The sequence below is a fragment of the Diospyros lotus genome, chromosome 14 (genome assembly GCF_014633365.1).
Source record: "Diospyros lotus cultivar Yz01 chromosome 14, ASM1463336v1, whole genome shotgun sequence".
Classification (NCBI taxonomy): Eukaryota; Viridiplantae; Streptophyta; class Magnoliopsida; order Ericales; family Ebenaceae; genus Diospyros; species Diospyros lotus.
The window spans coordinates 13,973,211-13,992,492 of NC_068351.1; the positions used below are offsets into that span (position 1 = coordinate 13,973,211).

The 19,282-nt window shown below is 39.0% G+C and overlaps 2 protein-coding genes across 13 annotated transcripts; both read right to left on the reverse strand.

The window, feature by feature from the left end:
* Positions 1–440: 440 nt before the first annotated feature.
* Positions 441–17,180, reverse strand: LOC127790295 (uncharacterized). 12 transcript variants are annotated; one of them, XM_052319726.1, is made up of 3 exons: positions 16,669–17,180; positions 15,544–15,594; positions 441–895 (listed from the first exon to the last, which is right to left on the reverse strand). In XM_052319726.1, exons 1-3 carry the CDS (start codon positions 17,108–17,110, stop codon positions 867–869), a joined length of 522 nt encoding a protein of 173 aa, XP_052175686.1. In that variant the 5' UTR covers positions 17,111–17,180; the 3' UTR covers positions 441–866. The 12 variants fall into 12 exon arrangements, with proteins under 12 accessions (XP_052175686.1, XP_052175693.1, XP_052175684.1 ...); XM_052319733.1 differs by having other exon boundaries at positions 15,500–15,594; XM_052319724.1 differs by having other exon boundaries at positions 15,544–15,606; positions 16,669–17,179.
* A 495-nt stretch (positions 17,181–17,675) lies between these two features.
* On the reverse strand, positions 17,676–19,001 carry LOC127790297 (uncharacterized). Its single transcript, XM_052319736.1, has 2 exons — positions 18,687–19,001; positions 17,676–18,587 (listed from the first exon to the last, which is right to left on the reverse strand). Exons 1-2 carry the CDS (start codon positions 18,971–18,973, stop codon positions 18,386–18,388), a joined length of 489 nt encoding a protein of 162 aa, XP_052175696.1. The 5' UTR covers positions 18,974–19,001; the 3' UTR covers positions 17,676–18,385.
* Positions 19,002–19,282: the final 281 nt, after the last annotated feature.

Here is a 19,282-nt window from a genome sequence, read left to right on the forward strand (position 1 = left end):
CTACCAATATGATTATCATGGGGGCTTGCAACAACCATAACCCCAACTTTTGAAATGGGAAGATTGAGCTAGTAAATCACCATGCCTTACATCCACCGGCTCCATCTCCATGTAGCATTCAAATATTAGTTTGTATGCTAACAATAAAATTACTTGCATGCTTAGTAAGATTAAGTTTGAATAAAGTCATTTAACTCTTTTATCATTTAAAATTTGACGAAACTGTGACCATGTAATTTATTATTTGAAATTTAAAAGTCTAAATTCATTATTTAGTTACATAATATTTGAAAATATTTAAAGTTGTGTTCACATCCACCTTAAATTTAGACCCAAAATATATAAAAGTGTAAAGTGTAAATATTTCAAATGGTATCATATAAAACTCTTTATCCAAATGCAACCTAAAAAGTTTCGAATTCATACTCTCACATGCAAAATACAAATCTGCCCGTCCAGAGAATTTTATTCTGCTGCCTTTCTTTTGCTTGCGAAATCAGGTACATAAATTAGTGACAAACTATTGCGGGAAAGAAGAGATCGAATCATGCATCATCATTCAAATGCAAACACTAAAGGAAAGAAAAAATGCATTTCCACAGATTGAATACCCCTTATGCTTAAGATTGAAATGCCAAGATAAACAATCCAACCACCAACCCCAAGCTTTACTCCTCCAAGGTGAAATCATGTACGTAAATTTTAGTTTTAAGAGTATGAATCTGACTCCACCAAGGAAGGCCACCACATGTTTCCTTGTTATTAGTCGAAGACGCAAACTCACTTGCAATTGTAATTTTCTATCCAAATAAGATATGGAAGGCCCTCTCCATCCATCTGTATCTCTCAAATGATTAGCTATATGGTTATAACTCATTTAAGTCTCTCCTCAAACCTGGCAGAGATAAGAATCAACTTAGATCACATCATAAAGGAAAGATGTATTCACATGACAAAACAGAAGATACCAATGCATGGCTATTGTAGCTGATAATGTGCATGTAAAAAGTAGAGAGATTTTTATTTAATATACACAAGTAGAGTAGACCCTATGGTTTATAGTGAAAAAAGAAAAAAGTTAGGGCATAACATAAAGAGAGAATATTTAGAATATGTACAATACAACAGCAGGACCCCATTCCTGGTCTTTTTACAAAATAAGAGGTAAAAGAAAAAAAAAAATCCCAAGTGCCTTGAGGCTCTAGAAAATTGAGCGGCAGTAACCATTTTGTCACCGCCTTATACCCAGGTTGCGGCTGTACGCCCCCAGCCACTAACAAGTTTTCAGTTGACAACTCTTTTCTCCTCCTCTACACTACACAAAACAATTCACAAATGTAAATTAGCCTGGAGGCCCACATAATTGGATTAGAAGGGGAATTTAAAAAATAAAACAAGATTCCTATGACTCCACATTTATGGGGAATTTAAGTGCTATCATTCTCTCCTGAGTGTTATCACTAATGCGGAATCAAAAGTCGCTGATATTACAAAGAAAATAATGAAGGCCAGTAACTAGATATGTATTAGTGCACAATATAATCACAAGTCAAACTAACAGATGCCGTTTGCACAAAATCCATACGATCAATGGACAAACCAAATTGGCAAAACAACATTTAATGAAGTTATACGAGTCATTTCACCTTAAAGCCAACACCACTGTTGGCTTCTTGGATTATACTATCATTTTTTCTTTCAACATATCAAAATCTACAAGTCAGTTTGCTACTTCACCCAAGTGACCCAATCACAAAATTATTCAAAGAAAACCAAAAGAATCAAGTCAACACAGCACAATACTACACCAACTGTGAAAGAGCAGAGTGATAAGATTTTTCTTTTTTCTTTTTTTGCTGGCAATAGGATATTATTTTGACAACCTGCTCAAAAGACGATTTACTTCTAACCCCCTAGCATTGCAACCAGAAATGGTTTTGTTATAAAATCAAACAGTGCCATCCTAATTGGAACACAAAGCTCACCATATATGCAAGGAAAGATGGCAGAATGCATATACATTGAAACTAATACCAAACTTAGTACAATAATTGTGAAGCATCACTTGTTCTGCGGATCTATCAGGTATTCTACATTGGTTCATGCAACGTAAACAGCCATGAAGAAGGAAATTTGTGCCCTGAGACTTGTGGATTCATGAATTAGATCCAACAAACTCACGAGCTTGCTCCAAGGTCAACCTGAATTTAGGAATTTGCAATATCAGAGAGAGAGGCTAGGCCTCCCTAGGCTTATTAGGTGACTAGGGTCCAGAAAATGAATATTGCTTCATGTGCACAAGACCCCTTGCTTTACGAAGGTCAGGAGAGGCTCCTATTTGTACACAAGCTTTTTCTTGATTTTTTGTCAAGAGGTTGTTTCCACGACTTAAAACTCATAATCTTCTGAGCAATTGTAGAGTTGTTACCAAGACTCGTCCTTGTTTGCTTCATTTTTTATATTTAAAAAAATTTTGATATCATTTATTAGAGCTTAAGAAGCATAGATGAGGACACAAACATAGAATACATGAATACTATATGAGATCCAACAATTTAGGGGGAAAATAGAATAAGGAATGGACAATCATACACAGAAAAGAAGTAATAAAATTAGTCAAGCCTTTAAAAATCATCATATTCATGAATCAAATGTTGGTATTAGTGCCCTAATGCTAAATTTAGATGACATCTAGTATGAATATTGGGCCTAATGATATAATCTTGCTTGTTATTTAAATGGCCATATCTTCATTTATAGCTCTCCATTTATATATGAATGAGTCCATTAATATCCTGATGATTTTTATTCTTTTGTTGTTAAGAATGTGTGACAAAGATCTATAACAAGGGATTTCTTAAAGGTATTCTTAATCCTAAGATTTCTCTAAAAGGGACTAAGATTAATCGATTATGGACTACCACACGAGCTACTACCTTTGATTAGTAAAAGATACTAATGATAAAGGATTGTGAGTTACATGTCATATTACATGAGATGTAGATAGTAGACATGTGAATAGGTATTAATTGAATATCTACTAAATGTGACACCTGTAACAGATCACATGACTAAAAGGATTAATGATCTGTTACTGGCTTTTGATTGTGTATCTGGTCCTTTGATTGAAAGCGACAAAGTTGTCTTGTACACTGGTGTCGATGACCTACACCATTGAGAGGAACCATCTAGAGGGTGAAGTGGGGATACTTTCTGTGTGATCTCTGCATAGTGATGTATGAAGGTAGATGGTCACTTATGGGATCCACTCTCATCCTGGGGTGAACATCCTATGTGATCTTGGTTGATCAGTGATTATAGGAGTCCTTGGCACAGGCACACATGATGGAAAAGAGTTTCCAATGCCGAAAGGAGTTTTAATGTGTAATCCCGATCACCCCAGACTAGATATTCGCATAGTTAATAGTGGAGGGACTATTAGTGCACGGTAATCGAGAGCCCTAAATAGGTTTACAAGAAGTTCTGACTTCATTACCATTCGGATCGTCCTAAGTCTTGATTAAAGGATACTCAAGATCTTTCAAAATGCTTTACAAAGATGGAGAGATTCTCTTAATAGCTCGAAATGTTCAATCAACATCAAAAAGTTGACGTGTTCTGATTGCTACATGATTGTGAACCTAGAAAATCACACCCTAAGTAGGTATAGCGCTAGATCAGTTAATTTGGGCTGGTAGACTATTCCTTCACCATTAAGAGTTGATGGGGATTTAATTATCATTAAGAGTTAATACTTGATAAAAACTTCATTAACAGTTAATGAGATTTTTAGTAGGACATTAAATATGAGAAATATTCACAGTATGTAATTAATTCTTGTATAATATTTATGTGTATAATTCTTATCATATATTATATAGAATTAATTAAATAAATCATAAAAGGGGATTTGATTGCCTTTTGAAAAGTCAAAATTGGCAATTGAAATTGAAAGAAGAGATGATGGCTCACGGCAAGTGGCAGAGGTGCAGTCATGCGCCTGGAGAAGTGAATCAAGATTAACTAATTATGCATTTTAAATAATTTAAAAATCATCCTTATCACCAAGATCAAACATTTTATATTTTTATCATTAAAAGTATCATCTCTAATATCTTCTTTCACATCACGTCCATATCTATCTTCATTTAGTTCAAATTCAATTAGAGCATTTGAAATAATAACCTTTTTACTCATTGTCAAATTTGTAGTTTAAGCAATAAATTTAAATAAAGTAATAAACAGTAAAATAAAACCCCCAAAAAAATAGTTAAAAAAGCCCAGGCACACCTAAGCCCAAGGCGCCTTGGCCTGGGCTCGCCTTGATAGTCTGCACCCACCTGGAAGCATTCCAGGCGCCCAAGGTGCACCTAAGCATGCTTTTAATAACACTGATAATAAATTATTATTATTATTATTATTATTATATTATTATTATTATTAAGAAAGCGGCAGCCCCTCTTTCATCCTTCTAGCTTGTTCGTTTTCTTCCTTCCTTGTCCGTCCGCATGTTCTTGCTTGCTGCCTGCACACTATATATATGGTGCACCTGAAAAAGTTTCAGATCAATCTCTACCTCGGCTTCTTCTCTCTCACGAGTATATATATGCGATATATTATAAAAAGAGAGAGACGGAGGCCTGCAAGCAAATTTTCCTCCCTCCCCACTCGACATTCTCTCAGCCACATATGTGAATGTGTGTGTGTGTGTGTGTGTGTGTGTATATATATATGTTATACATGGGAGTGATCTGGAGATAGTGGTATTGCAGGCAGATGCTGTTTGGAAGGAGCTTCTTGGAGAAGCTTTGACGGATAGAAGCTTGTATGGAAAGATTAATGGAAGCCCAAAGAAAAGGCAACAATGGTTTTCTGGCAAAACTGTTCGCCATCTCCGTTGGAGTGGCAACCAACATGGCAGCCAGTGAGCAGTGTCTCTGGTACAGCAAAAGTTGTCGGCAGCCAGCAGCCAGCAGTGGGCTGTTGCAGGTAGCCAGCGGCAGTCATGGTTAGTTTTCTGGCAGTTCCAGCAGCTGTGACGGGAAGAGTTGTCAACGATGACGGAGGCTGTGGTTTTCGAGGAGCTTCCGACGGTTGTCCGACAAGAGTTGCCAGTGGTGGATTTACAGCCGCAGCCCCTTTTGTCATATCTTGCTTCAAGTCCATGAGATGGAAAGCCCATTGAAAGAATGATCCCAACTCCTTTTAACCTTCATTTGAGATAGTCCTAGCACGGGTCCACCGAAGGGTTCCAAAGGGACCTATGGGTGGACTGATTTGCTCCCCTATGCTTGTGGGGGTGGCTTGGTTAACCAATGACAAGTACCAGAGTGTTGTCGTTAGGACTTACAAATCAAGAACACACGAGAAGAATACTCCTATCAAATCCTTACACACTCATGGAATTAGAAAGATAATAAGAAGAATCGGTTATAACAGAAGAATATGCAAGATTAGTGTGACACCCCGGCCCCACTACCAGGTGTCACCGTAACCCAAGATTACATCAAGAGATCCTACTCTGGAGGCCGACTATGCCTTAATAGCAAAGGAATAAAATAATGTGGACGTTCTGGGTGGGGTCCAGGTTTCACCGCCTCCGACCATCAAGAACTCGAGGTCTAAGACTCATAAGCAGCGAAAGGACACTCGAGTCTCAAATTTGACATGTGCCCTATAAGCAGATTAAGTAGCTGCAATTTAGATATATTGTAGCTTACTCACACAAAGTGTTGATTGTTAAAAAAATAACAAGTCCAACCGAAAAACACATATGGCGTTCGACACCACTATTAAACAAAATAATTACAAGTCACTTGACCTGCATTCTCATCATGGGCTCTCATCATTTGGCTGATCGTTGACGTACATTGCCTTTCCCTTACTAGACCCCAAGCCATTTGTGTGGTTAGTGGGAATGAAGGGGTGAGTCTTGGGACTTAGTAAAGGTAATATGTAATGTAGTAAATTATTAAGCATGACAACATAGATAAATATGAAGTGCAGCATGCATGCAGGCCCATCCACCGCACCTATCTCAGGCTCTAGGTGGCCCCTAGTGGTTTCTTCTAAGACCCTATCTCGAGACTCCCATGGTCAGAAACCCATTGCCCCATGCCTAGGCACTCCCTCAACATCTTATGTAAGTCGTGACAAAGAATAATTTACACACCAAACAAATTAAACCCTTACCTCAAGTTGCTTGTCGCTTGATAATTAGCTTTGTTTCGTTGAACAAACCAATACCGCACCCACAATTCCCTTATCACAATTATATATATAAAGCTAAGTAATCTATTAGATAACCACATATTAGACTTACTAATTTAACTAATTCCAAACATTATCTACCAATTTAACTTGTTAATTAAACTAACTACTTTAATTAACTTAATAAATTAACTAATTAAACTATATTTTGAAATTAATTTTGTTACCTCACTGCCGAATTCTTCCTCATAGTGGGATAAAGGCTAGATATGTTGTTGTTGTACTGCTGAATTCTTCCTCTTCAAACTCACAAACCGAGCTTCTTCTCCACTTCATGCTTTCTCTTCCATGGCTGTGCTTGCCTATTTATAGGCTTGGCCGCCCCCTGTTTTCCCCCCCAAATCCATGGTTTAAGCTTCAAGGCCCAATGTCAAATGATGGTATTGATTTCCCCCTCATTACGTGGCTGAAAATCGGCTAAACAAGGAAGGGATAGGAGCTAAGTTTGCAAGCAGCAAAATGAAGAGTTTGGCAACTGGCAGGGGCGATTTTTGCTGCCCACATGTGGTTGCTTTGTGGTAGCCATTAACCCTTCAATTTGAGGCTAAAACGGCACCATTTTGGTGCCTAATTTTGCTAGAAAATTTCAGCTTCTTCTCTACCAAAATCAACCTTCAATTTCTCTCCTCCCTTGGATTGAACTCATGGCCCCTATTGTGACCTTCATGCGTGTGACCAGCTACGCTGAAGATCTCCTCAATTTCTTACTTGCATTTGTTGTATTTATCTTGTTCTTTGGTTGTTGCCCCTTGATAAAATCCCAAAATTTCCAGCATTCTTGCACCTCCCAAGGCTTGAACTCTCCACCTTTCAATGCACACTTGCACTTCCAACCACTAGGCTACAAGCTCCCTTGTTGCTTAATCCCACCTAATTTAATTTTACACCAATTAAGTGCTCAATTTTCCCACCTTGTATTCAAACCCAAGAAATCTCATAATTTCTCGTTTACTTCCCTTATTCAAAAATACTTTAAATTTAATATTTTTCATTAATTTCCCCAAAACCACAAATATTCCATAATTCATTAATAAATCACTTCCCAACACACCAAATCACTTATTGTTATTATTTTCTTCCCAAGGTCAGGGATGTTACAGTCTCCCCCCTTAAAAAAATTTCGTCCTCGAAATTTTTAACATTTCATTGTATCATGCACTAATTGTGACATTACTTGTGGCCATCAAATAAGGGTATCGCTTTTACATTTCCTCTTCCATTTCCCAAGTTGCTTCTCGTTCCGAGTGCTGACTCCACTGTACTTTTACCATAGGAAGAGTTCTATGCCTCAACTGATGACCTTGACGCTCTAATACCCTCATGGGTTGCACCTCAAAGGTCATGTCAGGTAGGAGTTCAACGTCCTCAATGTATACCTCAGTGTCTGCATTATATATGTGTTCTCGTAACTGGGAAACATAAAATACATCATGCAGTCTGGCTAATGCTTCTAGTAATCCTAAATGGTAGGCAAGTGGTCCAACTCAGTCCTTGATTCGATATGGCCCTAAATATCAGGGTCCCAATTTCACTTTTTGCTGTTGTCTAAACACTGGACGTATTGGGGTAGCCCAGAGGTACACCAAATCCCCTTCTGCAAACTCCAAAGGTCGAGTCTAACGGTCTGCATACTTTTTTTGTCGATCTTGGGCAGGCTTCATGTTCTTACAAACTACTTCTATTTGTTCCGTTGTTTTATTCACAAGATTTGTCCAGGCAAGCTATTTTTCTCTCGCTTCAAGCCAGCACACCGATGATCGACACCCTCGTCCATACAGTGCTTCATATGGTGCCACTCCTATGCTTGTTTGATAGCTGTTGTTATAAGTATAGTTATCAAAGGCGTGCCTAGGCGCCAGTTTGGTGCCTCGCCTGGGCCGAGGCGAGGCGGTTTTGGCAAGGCCCTCACCTTGCGCACCTAGGCGCTGGGGCGTGAGGCGCGCCTCATGAAACCTAGGTCTTCTAACTAAATGTTGCACCCCAGTCGCTCCTCACTCCTCCCGACTCTAGCATCTGCCGCGCTTGCCTCTCCTCTCTAGCTCGCTGCTCGCTCACCCGATCTTCCTCTTCCTCTCTAGCCCCAGCCGCGCCTGCCTCCTCTCTTCCTCTCCTCTCCAACGATCTTCGTCTTCCTCTCCTCTCCAGCCGCGACCCCCTCCTCTCTTCCTCTCTAGCCCCAGTCGCGCCTGCCTCCTCTCTTCCTCTCCTCTCCAACGATCTCCTTCTTCCTCTCCTCTCCAGCCACGACCCCCTCCTCTCTTCCTCTCCAGCTCGCCCGATCTTCCTCTTCCTCTCTAGCCCCAGCCGCGCCTGCCTCCTCTCTTCCTCTCCTCTCCAGCTGGCCCGATCTTCTTCTTCCTCTCCTCTCTAGCCACGACCCCTTGATCTTCTTCTTCCTTTCCTCTCCACTCTCTAACAGCACCTACCTCCTCTCTTCCTCTCCTATCCAGCCACGCCCACCTCCTAGCTTGTTAATTTCCTCTCCAGCTGCGCCCTCTTCCTCTATTCTCCTCTGCCCACGGTCTTCTCCTCTCTTCCTCGCCTCCCTTCTCATCTGCTCTTCAAGTTGAAGCTGCTAAGGCTGCCCACGGTCTTCTCCTATCTTGTAAGTTTTTTACTTGTATTTTATTTGCTCACTTCTTGCATTCTTGCCTAATTTCTTTTGCTGGCAGTTGGTTGCTGATATCTTTTTAAGTCTTTATAGTTTATTTCTATCATTAGGAGAATTTTGTGGAAGTTGAAACTGTGTTGCAACAGCCCAATAAATGTTGTCAACCACTTCCAAAACGGACCCGGCATGGAATTATTTTGAAGCTGATCCGAATGATAGAAATACCACCACATATAAATTTTGTCGTAAAGTAACAAAAGATGGTATATTTCGGGCGAAACAACATCTTGTGGGCGGTTTTAGGAATACTAAAGCTTGTCCAAAATGTCCTCCATCAGTAAAAGAAGAGATTAGAGAGTACATGCAAAAGAAGAAAAATAACAAGGATGAGCAAAATATAGCATCGTTAGATGATGATCTTCAATTTGGTGTAGGGTATGATGATGATGATGATGAGCCGCTACCTCAAAGTAGAAAAAGACCCAATGTATCTACCGGAAGTGAAAGCGGTACTAGTAGTGTTGGTAGTGTTAAAGGGTCAACACAAAAGGGTCCACTTGATGTTTCTCTTAAAGACCCAGAAGTTAATGTGTTGAAAAGCAAGGGCAAAGGAAAGCAAACAAGGTTGGGTGAGCATGATTTTGCAAAAAAAGAATTAAGAGCTCGAGTTTGTAGAAGCTTTGCACGATGGATGTATGATGCAGGCATTCCATTTAATGCAGTGACATATGACAGTTTTAAAGTATTTATAGAAGCAGTTGGTCAGTATGGTCCAGGTGTGAAGCCGCCTAGTTACCATGAAGTCAGGGTTCCCCTTCTCAAACAAGAGGTGGAAGCCACTCGTGAAATGATGAAAGATCATGAAGAGACGTGGGCCAAATATGGATGTTCCATTTTGTCAGATGGCTGGAAAGACAAGAGGGAAAGGACATTGATCAACTTTTTAGTCAATTCTCCTAAAGAAAGTATGTTCTTGGAGTCTGTTGATGGTTCTAGTTATTCAAAGACTGGGGAAAAGATGTTTCAATTATTAAGTAAATGTGTGGAAAAGATTGGAGTAAGAAATGTGGTGCAAGTGGTCACTGATAGTGCTTCAAACAATGTTTTAGTAGGTATGAAATTCATTTTTGTAATTTGTATTATGTTTATAAATAGAACAATTTGAATATTCATTAAATATTTATTATTTACTAATATCTTGTTAATTTCACTCTAAATAATAACAGGAATATTTTTGGAGGCAAAATATCCTACGTTGTTTTGGACACCATGTGCAGCGCACTGCTTGGATTTAATGTTGAAAGATATTTTCAAGTTGCCTAATATGAAGAAGACATTTGAGAGAGCTGTTATGGTGAATAGTTATATCTATACTCGTTTGGGTCTAGTAAACATGCTTAGAAGGTTTACTGACAAGAAAGAGTTGTTGAGGCCTGCAAAAACACGGTTTGCAACTGCCTTTATCACTTTGGGCAGGATGCATAGTCTGAAAAGCAACCTTAGAAGGATGTTTACCTTTGAGGAGTGGATGACAAGCAAGTGGGTAAAAGAAGCAGGGGCTAAAAATGTTGTAGAAGTGATTTTGATGCCTTCATTTTGGAACAATGTTGTATTTGCTTTAAAGGTGGCTGGTCCATTGGTGCGTGTATTGCGCTTAGTGGATGGTGAGAAGAAGCCTGCTATGGGATACATATATGAGGCCATGGATAGGGCTAAAGAAGCGATTGCTAACTCTTTTAATGGGGATGAAAAGAAGTATGCACCCATTTTTCAGATCATTGATAATCGATGGGATGTTCAACTTCATCGCCCCTTGCACGCAGCTGGTTGGTACTTGAACCCAAAATATTTCTACAAGGCTGAACGTATAGATCCAGAAATCATGACTGGCTTATATGAATGCATTAGAAAGTTAAATCCAGATGTAAAGGTTCAAGAGAGCTTTTGATGTATAACAATGCAGATGGGTTCTTTGGAAACTATATGGCTATTAGAAAGAGAGCTGAGAAATCACCAGGTACACATATATATATATTACATTATATATATAATAATTCTAGATAATAGATAATAACTAACCCATGAATTTTATTGGACAGTTGAATGGTGGGCTTCATATGGAATGTCAACACCCACATTGCAAAAATTTGCAATTAAAATTCTTATAGCTTGACTTGTAGTTCATCTGGGTGTGAACGTAATTGGAGTGTGTTTGAAAATGTAAGTGCATTGGTACATATAACACTTACAATTTTTATTAGTAGTTGGTTTGTTTCATGTAGCTTATTCTTAGTATGTTTTTGCATAAATTGTTGCAGCTTCATACTAAACGGAGAAACAGACTTGATCAACTTCGTTTAAACAACTTCGTGTTTGTGAAATACAATAGAGCATTGAGGCGTCGGTATCAAATGCGTGATACCATTGACCCTATCATATTGACCGACATTGATGAAAGCAATGAATGGTTGACTGGAAAACTTGATGAGGAGAATGATAAAGATGATGAAACTGTTTTTCCAGATGACGTAAGGGATGGGTTGACATGGAGTAATGTTGTTGCGGCTGCAGGAGTTGGAGAGCCTAGTTATCAATTTAGAACTAAACAAACTCGATCACAATTGGGATCAACTTCGGCTTCGACTTCAAAGCGGCGAGTAACTCAGGAGATTGAAGAGGAGGAAAGTGAGGCAGGGACCGAAGATGATGAAGACTTGGAAGAGGGAGAAGAATTGAGAGATGAAGAAGAAGATGAAGGGGATGATGAAGATATTGACCTTGATGTTGATGATCTCCTTGATGATGATTGATTAAAAAACTTCTTTACATTGATTGTGGACTTGTAGTGTTTGTGTTTGTTTAGAACTTTGCATTATAATTGGTACTTGGTAAAGTTTGATGATGTTTCTAGTTTAGAATTTGCATGATGAATGAATTAACTTTGATGTTGTTAGTTTATAGAATTTGAAGATAATGAATCGTGAATGATATGAATGTGTTATTATTGATAATTTGATAGTTGTTTATGATTTTACAAGATTTTGAGTTTTTTTCCTAAAAGGTGCACCTCGCTTCGCAGAGGCGCGCCTCGTCTCGTGCGCCTCAGGCTCCAGGACCTTTTGCACCTCGCTGCGCCTCGCACCTTTCAGAACTATGGTTATAAGCAAATTTTGCCAAGCTTAAATATTCATCCCAGCTGCCACCAAAATCCCACACACATGCCCTGAACATGTCTTCCAAAACTTGATTGACGCATTTTGGTTTGACCAACGCACCTACTGCATTCAAAAGATCTCATGAATCAGGTATTTGAGTCTTATCTAAACAAATCTACAATTGTATTTGTTGATGACACATTGGTGTATTCCTCGAATGAAGGTGAGCATGAGGAACATTAAGGATAGTGTTGGTGGAAGAGTCATCGGTTGACAGTGATTGCAGACAGTGAGAATGTGGGTCATGTTTCTGTGTCGTTTGTTTAATATATATGTGCTCTGTATTTGACTATGGGAGACAGCTACGGTTCAAATAAAATTTGATCAAATTAAGGTTTCCACTATGACTAACTCAAAGTGTGTGTTTGAACCAGTCAGGATATAAAACTTGTTTAAATATGCTTGACTATTAGAGTATTTTATTGAGCATGTTGGAACTTAATTTGATTTGTTTACGAAAATTGGATTTATATTTTAAATGTCTAAGCAACAAGGGAGCTTGTAGCCTAGTGGTTGGAAGTGCATTGAAAGGTAGAGAGTTCAAGTCTTGGGAGGCACAAGAATGCTGGAGATTTTGGGATTTTATCAAGAGACAACCAAATAACAAGATAAATACAACAAATGCAAGCAAAAAATTGAGGAGATCTTCAGCTTAGCTGGTCGCGTGCACGAAGGTCACAGCAAGGGCCATGAATTTAATCCAAGGGAGGGGAGAAATTGAGGGTTGATTTTGGTAGAGAAGAAGCTGAAATTTTCCAGCAAAATCAAGCACCAAAATGGTGTCGTTTAAGCCTCAAATTGAAGGGTTAATGGCTGCCACAAAGCAGCCACGTGTGGGCAGCAAAAACCGCCCCTGCCTGCTACCAAACTCTTCATTTTGCTGCTTCCAAACTCAGATCCTATCCCTTCCTTGTTTAGCCAATTTTCAGCCATGTAATGAGGGGAAAACCGATATCATCATTTGACATTGGGCCTTGAAGTTTAAACCATGGATTTGGGGGGGGGGGGCGCCGGGGGGGGGGGGGGGGGGGGCCAAGCCTATAAATACGCAAGCACGGCCATGGAAGAGAAAGCATGAAGTGGAGAAGAAGTTCAGTCCGTGAGTATGAAGAAGAAGAACTCGGCAGTGAGGTAACAAAATTAATTTCAAAATATAGTTTAATTAGTTAATTAAATTAGTTAGTTTAATTAACAAGTTAAATTGGTAGATAATGTTTGGAATTAATTAAATTAGTAAGTCTACTCCGTGGATATCTAATGGATTACTTAGCCTTATGGATATATATAATTGTGATACGGGAATTGTCGGTGCACTATCAGTTTGTTCAACGAAACAAAGCTAATTATCAAGCGACAAGCAACTTGAGGTAAGGGTTTAATATGCTTTGTGTGTAAATTATTCTTTATCATGGCTTGCATAAGATGTTGAGGGAGTGCTTAGGCATGGGGCAGTGGATTTTTGACTATGGGAGTCTCGAGATAGGATCTTAGAAGAAACCACTAAGGGCCACCTAAAGCCTGAGATAGGTGCGGTGGACGGGCTTGCATACACGTTGCACTTCATATTTATCTATGATGTCATGCTTAATAATTTACTACATTACATATTATCTTTACTGAATCCCAAGACTCACCCCTTCATTCTCACTAACCACACAAATGGCTTGGGGTCCGATAAGGGAAAGGCAGTGTACATCGACGATCAGCCAGATGATGAGAGTGACAACCCATGATGGGAATGCAGGTCAAGTGACTTGTAATTATTTTGTTTAATAGTGGTGAGGAACGTCGTCTGTGTTTGTTGGTTGGACTTGTTATTTTTTTAATAATTGACACTTTATGTGAGTGAGCTACAATATATCTAAATTGCAACTATTTAATCTGCTTATAGGGCACATGTCAAATTCGAGGTTCGAGTGTCCTTCTGCTACTTACAAGTCTTAGACCTCGAGTTCTCGATGGTCGGAGGCGGTGAAGCCTGGACCCCACCCAGGGCGCACACATTATTTTATTCCCCTGCTATTAGGGCATACCCAGCCTCTAGAGTAGGACCTCTTGATATAACCTTGGGTTACGGTGACACCCGGTAGTGGGGCCGGGGCATCACAATCAGTAAATGAAAAAGATCAAACCACACAAAGAGATCGAGATTATCCTAATTTGGAATGCCTCTAGGCAAACCTACATCCAGCAATCCAACACCCACAAAGCAGTCTTTTATTCAGTAGGAAATTGATCAGTACATCAAGCCCTCTCCTTCATCTATATCCTGGAGTACAAAACCCTTGTTCTTTCAAGAATACACAAGAATTAAATTCTTATCACTTAGCCTCTCTTTTCTCAAGAACGACACATCACTCGATCACAAATGAAAATTGAGAACTCACCAATTAAGCTTGATACTATTGATTGCCCCTTACCCTCTTATTTATAGAAAGGGCAGACACTTCAATGAAACTAACTAACATTGGAGATATTACAATTAGACCCTAAAAACTAAGACAAATTACACTCTGAAATTGAAACCTAACTGTTCTAAATCTTCTAGCCGATAGATCACTAAGACTTCACTGATCTCCTATCGCTCAAACTCGAGGCAAACTCAACACGGAGCTAGTTCGAGAAGCTAGTACGTGGTAGGATCGCAGGAGCTCAACCAAGAGACCGAAGTGTTCAGGTCAAACGCACAACAAAAGCAATCGTCATGCTCTTTGAGCCTAAGGTAAAAGTTACCATTTATTACATTTCCATATTATATTGTTATGTTTTATAATATGCACATGGCTACTATCATTGTGTCATGCAAGAAACGATCTGTTTCCGCTGATTATTTGTATGGCTTTTGAAAAAGTTTTAAAAACCAGTTTTGTATTCTTGCATCTACCACTAAGCGTTAGCGCACTCCTTTCATCAAAGGAAATGAATCTTTGATACAATATCAAAAATATCTAAATTGCAAGTCATATAAGATCACAATTTATTAGAAAGCAATCACTACCAACTAATTCAAGAGCAAGCTAAAGAAATAACTAGTCCCAATTTCCACCTTCATGTAAACCGTACGAAGTCATCATTATTGAGCATGAAACGTGACACATTTTGATGTGTTCTATGGCTCATCTAATGAATGCACTACCTGACATATCCAACTTTTGTTTTGGCATGTGCAGCAAGCACATTGGATGCACGTCTATCAGTCACATACATGTCAAATATGGATATAATACTCATTTGTCCATAAACTATATCTATGGATATATATTGGAAAATTAGATGGTCTAATATGATCTTAACAAATAACTTTAAGTACCCTTAGTCAAATTTTACCTTTTGAGAAGCACACAAAGTTCTTTGTTCAAAAAGAGATTACTATTATAAACAAGTAGGGGTCAGATTCAGTTACCCTGATGTCAGATCTGCAAGCACTTTGTTTTTATCAGTCCTCACCTTCAGACAGTGAAATCATTCCAGATCTTTCTTCAAGAACGCTTCCTGTATCTGGAGGTGAATCTGCAGTCAGAAGGTAGAAAGGACGCCAGCATATCAAATATATTGAATCTCAACTTAGCACCACTAGGACATACTAAGCCCATATACATGTTAGGAAACTATTGCAGGAAGAGTTTAAAGAATCATTGGTATACTAAAAAAACTAAAAGCAACACATGCAATGTAATTCCCACAACCACAGTAACTGCCAATTCAAAATTCTGCGTACACATAAGCAAGCCCAGCAGTCTTCATCCAACCAACTCAAAATCAGGGAGCTTCAAATATGATGTGCAATGATCTAATAGAGGTAAAACTTAAAACATTCTTTAACATCAAACTCAACCCCAACTAATACTCAACAAGGACACCCACACCCCACCCCCCCACCCCAAAAAAAAAAAATCCTTCCCATCAGTTTTTTTGTAAAATATTATGAAAAAAGAAAAAACCAACCTGCTTACTGCAATGCTTGGAATTTAGATTGAAGGAAAGGGTAATAGAATTATTTTTTACATACTTTTTTCCAAATGGAAAATATAACCAAGAACAGATTTTTTTTTCTAGTATACATTATTGGTTTTCTTATCTTTCCCATCCTAATAAAAAATGATCAAAACATCGAACTTCAATTGCTTCATTTTCTTTTACACTTTATTTTCCTTTCCATTTTAATCCCCCACAAATCCAAACGCCGCCTAGATGTGCAAGCTTCCTGTCGATAACTAAATAAAAAAATGATCCCTTTTTTTTTTCTTCTTCTTTCTTTTTTGTGAAGGGCATCTGTATATATTGTCTGATTTTTCAAGCTCTCACGAGAAAAAAAAAAAAAAAAACTAGTTTTGGCTGCTTCATTTTATTCTCCTATCTACTCCCCGTCGTTTCGTTTTCCCGAACAGAAATCTAATTAGGACTAGGAGGTCAATCAACCACAATTTATTGTTCCTTTCCCTAACCTACTTTTCCCGTTTCTGTGAAGTCTCTAAATTCCATAAAATTTAAACAAAAAAACCAGAAAAATCGAAGGACGGGAAATAAACGCAACGAGAAGAAGGTTGTCAGGTATTGATGCGCACGGCGTACCACTAAGAAAGAAGGCAGAAGAAGGCCAACCGCGAGCAGTGGCAAGCGACATCACCTCCTCATCCGAGAGCGTGTCAGCCAACTTCTCCACCAAATCAGCGATTCCGTAGGACCGGCGGCGGGGCGGAACCCAATAGGAGGAGCCAGGGACGAAGGGCAGCCAGTCCGGCGCGGATCGGCGGACGATGATGCGGTGGATGGCGTCCTCTATCCTCTGGACGGCCAATGCTTCGCGTTGCTCCGCATCCGAGGACGATTCGGCCACGTCGGGATCGGCGAGGCGGGGCGAAGAGCTCCCCGATTGGTTGGAGTGGGTCCGAATAGCGTAGGCGCATCCATAGTTGGCGGTGGCGAAGACGAAACGATTAGGCTGAGAAGGGGAAGAAAAGGAAGAGGAAGAAGAAGTTCGGATTAGGGTTTGATGTAGGGATCGAAGAGCCATAGGATTGTCTTTGGACACAGATTTCCAGCCAACAGGTTGATTCCAATCCAAGATGAGGTGAGGGAGGGGTCTCGTATATATATATATATATATATATATGAATGTATTAACACTAAATTGTGATATGTCATTTATCTGAACTTAACTTATTAATTATCTATAAAAAAAAATTATTTATCAAATTTAAACTCCCAACACCTCTTTGCTAAAAGACAACAAATTATCTTCTAATATCACAATACCATATTCAATATTTATTTTATTTAACATCAAGTTTACAATAATCTCACCAAATAAAGACTTCATTTTATATAATTTTACTTTAATTAGATTAAATATTTAAATTATATGGACATTTTTACCTTAACCCCATATAATAATAATATAAACAAATCAAATCGTTATTTATCTTCTCAAATTTAATTTATCTATCTTTTTTACTTTTTTTAAAATTTTGATATATTATTTAAATATATAATAATTAAGTATTAAAGACTGTAATAAAAAAACTTAAAATAATAATAATTAACAACATAGAAGAATTAATGGAGAACCGTAAAGAGCCCATATCTCTAGTCTCCTAGCTAGGGTTGTTCCAATAGTCAAAAGAGTGATGGACGACCTAAATTATCGAATTCATTTTTTACAATATTCACTGTAAATCAAATTTAAATTTATCTCCTAAAAATCATAATTATCTCTCTTGCGGTACCCCCCACAAGGAGGGATCCCAAAGTAGGCATATCCATGACCAACCGATTATATGAGATGGATATACGTAGACAGCTGTGGTAGGTCTTGTGATAAAATAGGAGGAGATCAATTATTGTCTCTATTGTTGAAGACACTAACCGTTCCATTTCAACACTTGGTCAACATCAACGTTATTTATTATTTTTATTACATCATCAGATTTCTTTCTGATAAAGGTCGGTCGGTCGGTCGGTCTTGGGAAAGTTCCATCTCTCTCAATATATTTTCAAAAACAAACACATCGTACAAACGGAGAAAGCTTTGACAAATTACATACAGATAGACTACTGCACTGCAACGATAGAAAGAGGAGAGGAGAGCAAAACGAATGGATCTATCTCATCTCTATAAAGACGCAGCTTCTTATATATTACGCACCAACCATATAAAAAAGGATATCTAGCGTGTGTGTGTGTGTGTGTGTTATGATGTGTATCATTGTATTATTATTATTATTATTATTATTATTATTATGCATATTTGGATGGAGCTAGCTAGCTCCTGCTGATGAGCCTCCTTGTGCTACTTTTTTGTCACACCGCCTCTTGCTCCGCCTTCCTTGTTCATTAGTTTGTGCAGACTGTCGCCGGCTAACTTCGCGGCAGATCTCGCCGAATCTTCAACCGCAGCTCTCGTCTTTCCCAAGCTCTTCGCCACAGCCTCCTTCACCTTTTCCCCTCTGCTGCCGCTGCTCGTCTCCTCCACTTCATCACTTCCCCTAAAACTAATCAATCAACAAGTTAAACCTATCACATCATCATCATACTCACCAAGTAACAGCCAAAAAATAAAAAACAAAGAAGAGCCTAGTCTGTCCTCTTACTCCAGATTGGGAGGAAATAAGTAAGCCTGGAGAAGGTTGGCGAGCGCTTTAACCTTGTCCCGGAAGCTCGCATCGGCAGCGGCAGGAGGAGCCGTCGTGAACTTGGCGGGGTTCAGCAGCATCTCCAAAAGAGACGGCGGCCTCTTTTGAAGAACCTCCTCCACGTTAGGGTTCTTCGTCCGACGGCGGCCTTGTTCGCCGTCATCTCCGAATGCGGAAGATAGAAAGATGAGAAGAAGCAAGCAGAATAGATGAATCAGTACGGCCTTTCCTCTCCCTTGATCCATTCACCACACCACGATGAGCCTACGTTATTACTAATTTATATATATATACACATATATGTATATGAGTTTGCATGTAGAGCATCATCATCGCTGGCATGGCTCTGCAACGTGGCAGCATTCTTCGTCTTACACATACTTCCTGCATTTTGAAAATCGAGCCATCCCAATCCCTATCCCTACTCCCAAACAATACAAACGCCGCCACGACAACGCTCTTTTGTTTTAATATAAAAATTATATAAAAAAATACGAAAACAGAACAATTGAATAACCTAACGAAAAACCCAAACTGGCCTTAAGAGTCTTCCG

Coding starts and splice junctions, on each gene's coding strand:
- LOC127790295 (XM_052319724.1), bottom strand. CDS start 17,110: ATGGCTCTTCGATCCCTACATCAAACCCTAATCCGAACTTCTTCTTCC. Junction 15,607..16,668: donor TTCTGCCTTCTTTCTTAGTG/GTACGCCGTGCG, acceptor TTCTGACTGCAG/ATTCACCTCCAGATACAGGA. Junction 896..15,543: donor AATGATTTCACTGTCTGAAG/GTGAGGACTGAT, acceptor TATCTCTGCCAG/GTTTGAGGAGAGACTTAAAT.
- LOC127790297 (XM_052319736.1), bottom strand. CDS start 18,973: ATGGATCAAGGGAGAGGAAAGGCCGTACTGATTCATCTATTCTGCTTG. Junction 18,588..18,686: donor TTATTTCCTCCCAATCTGGA/GTAAGAGGACAG, acceptor TTGATTGATTAG/TTTTAGGGGAAGTGATGAAG.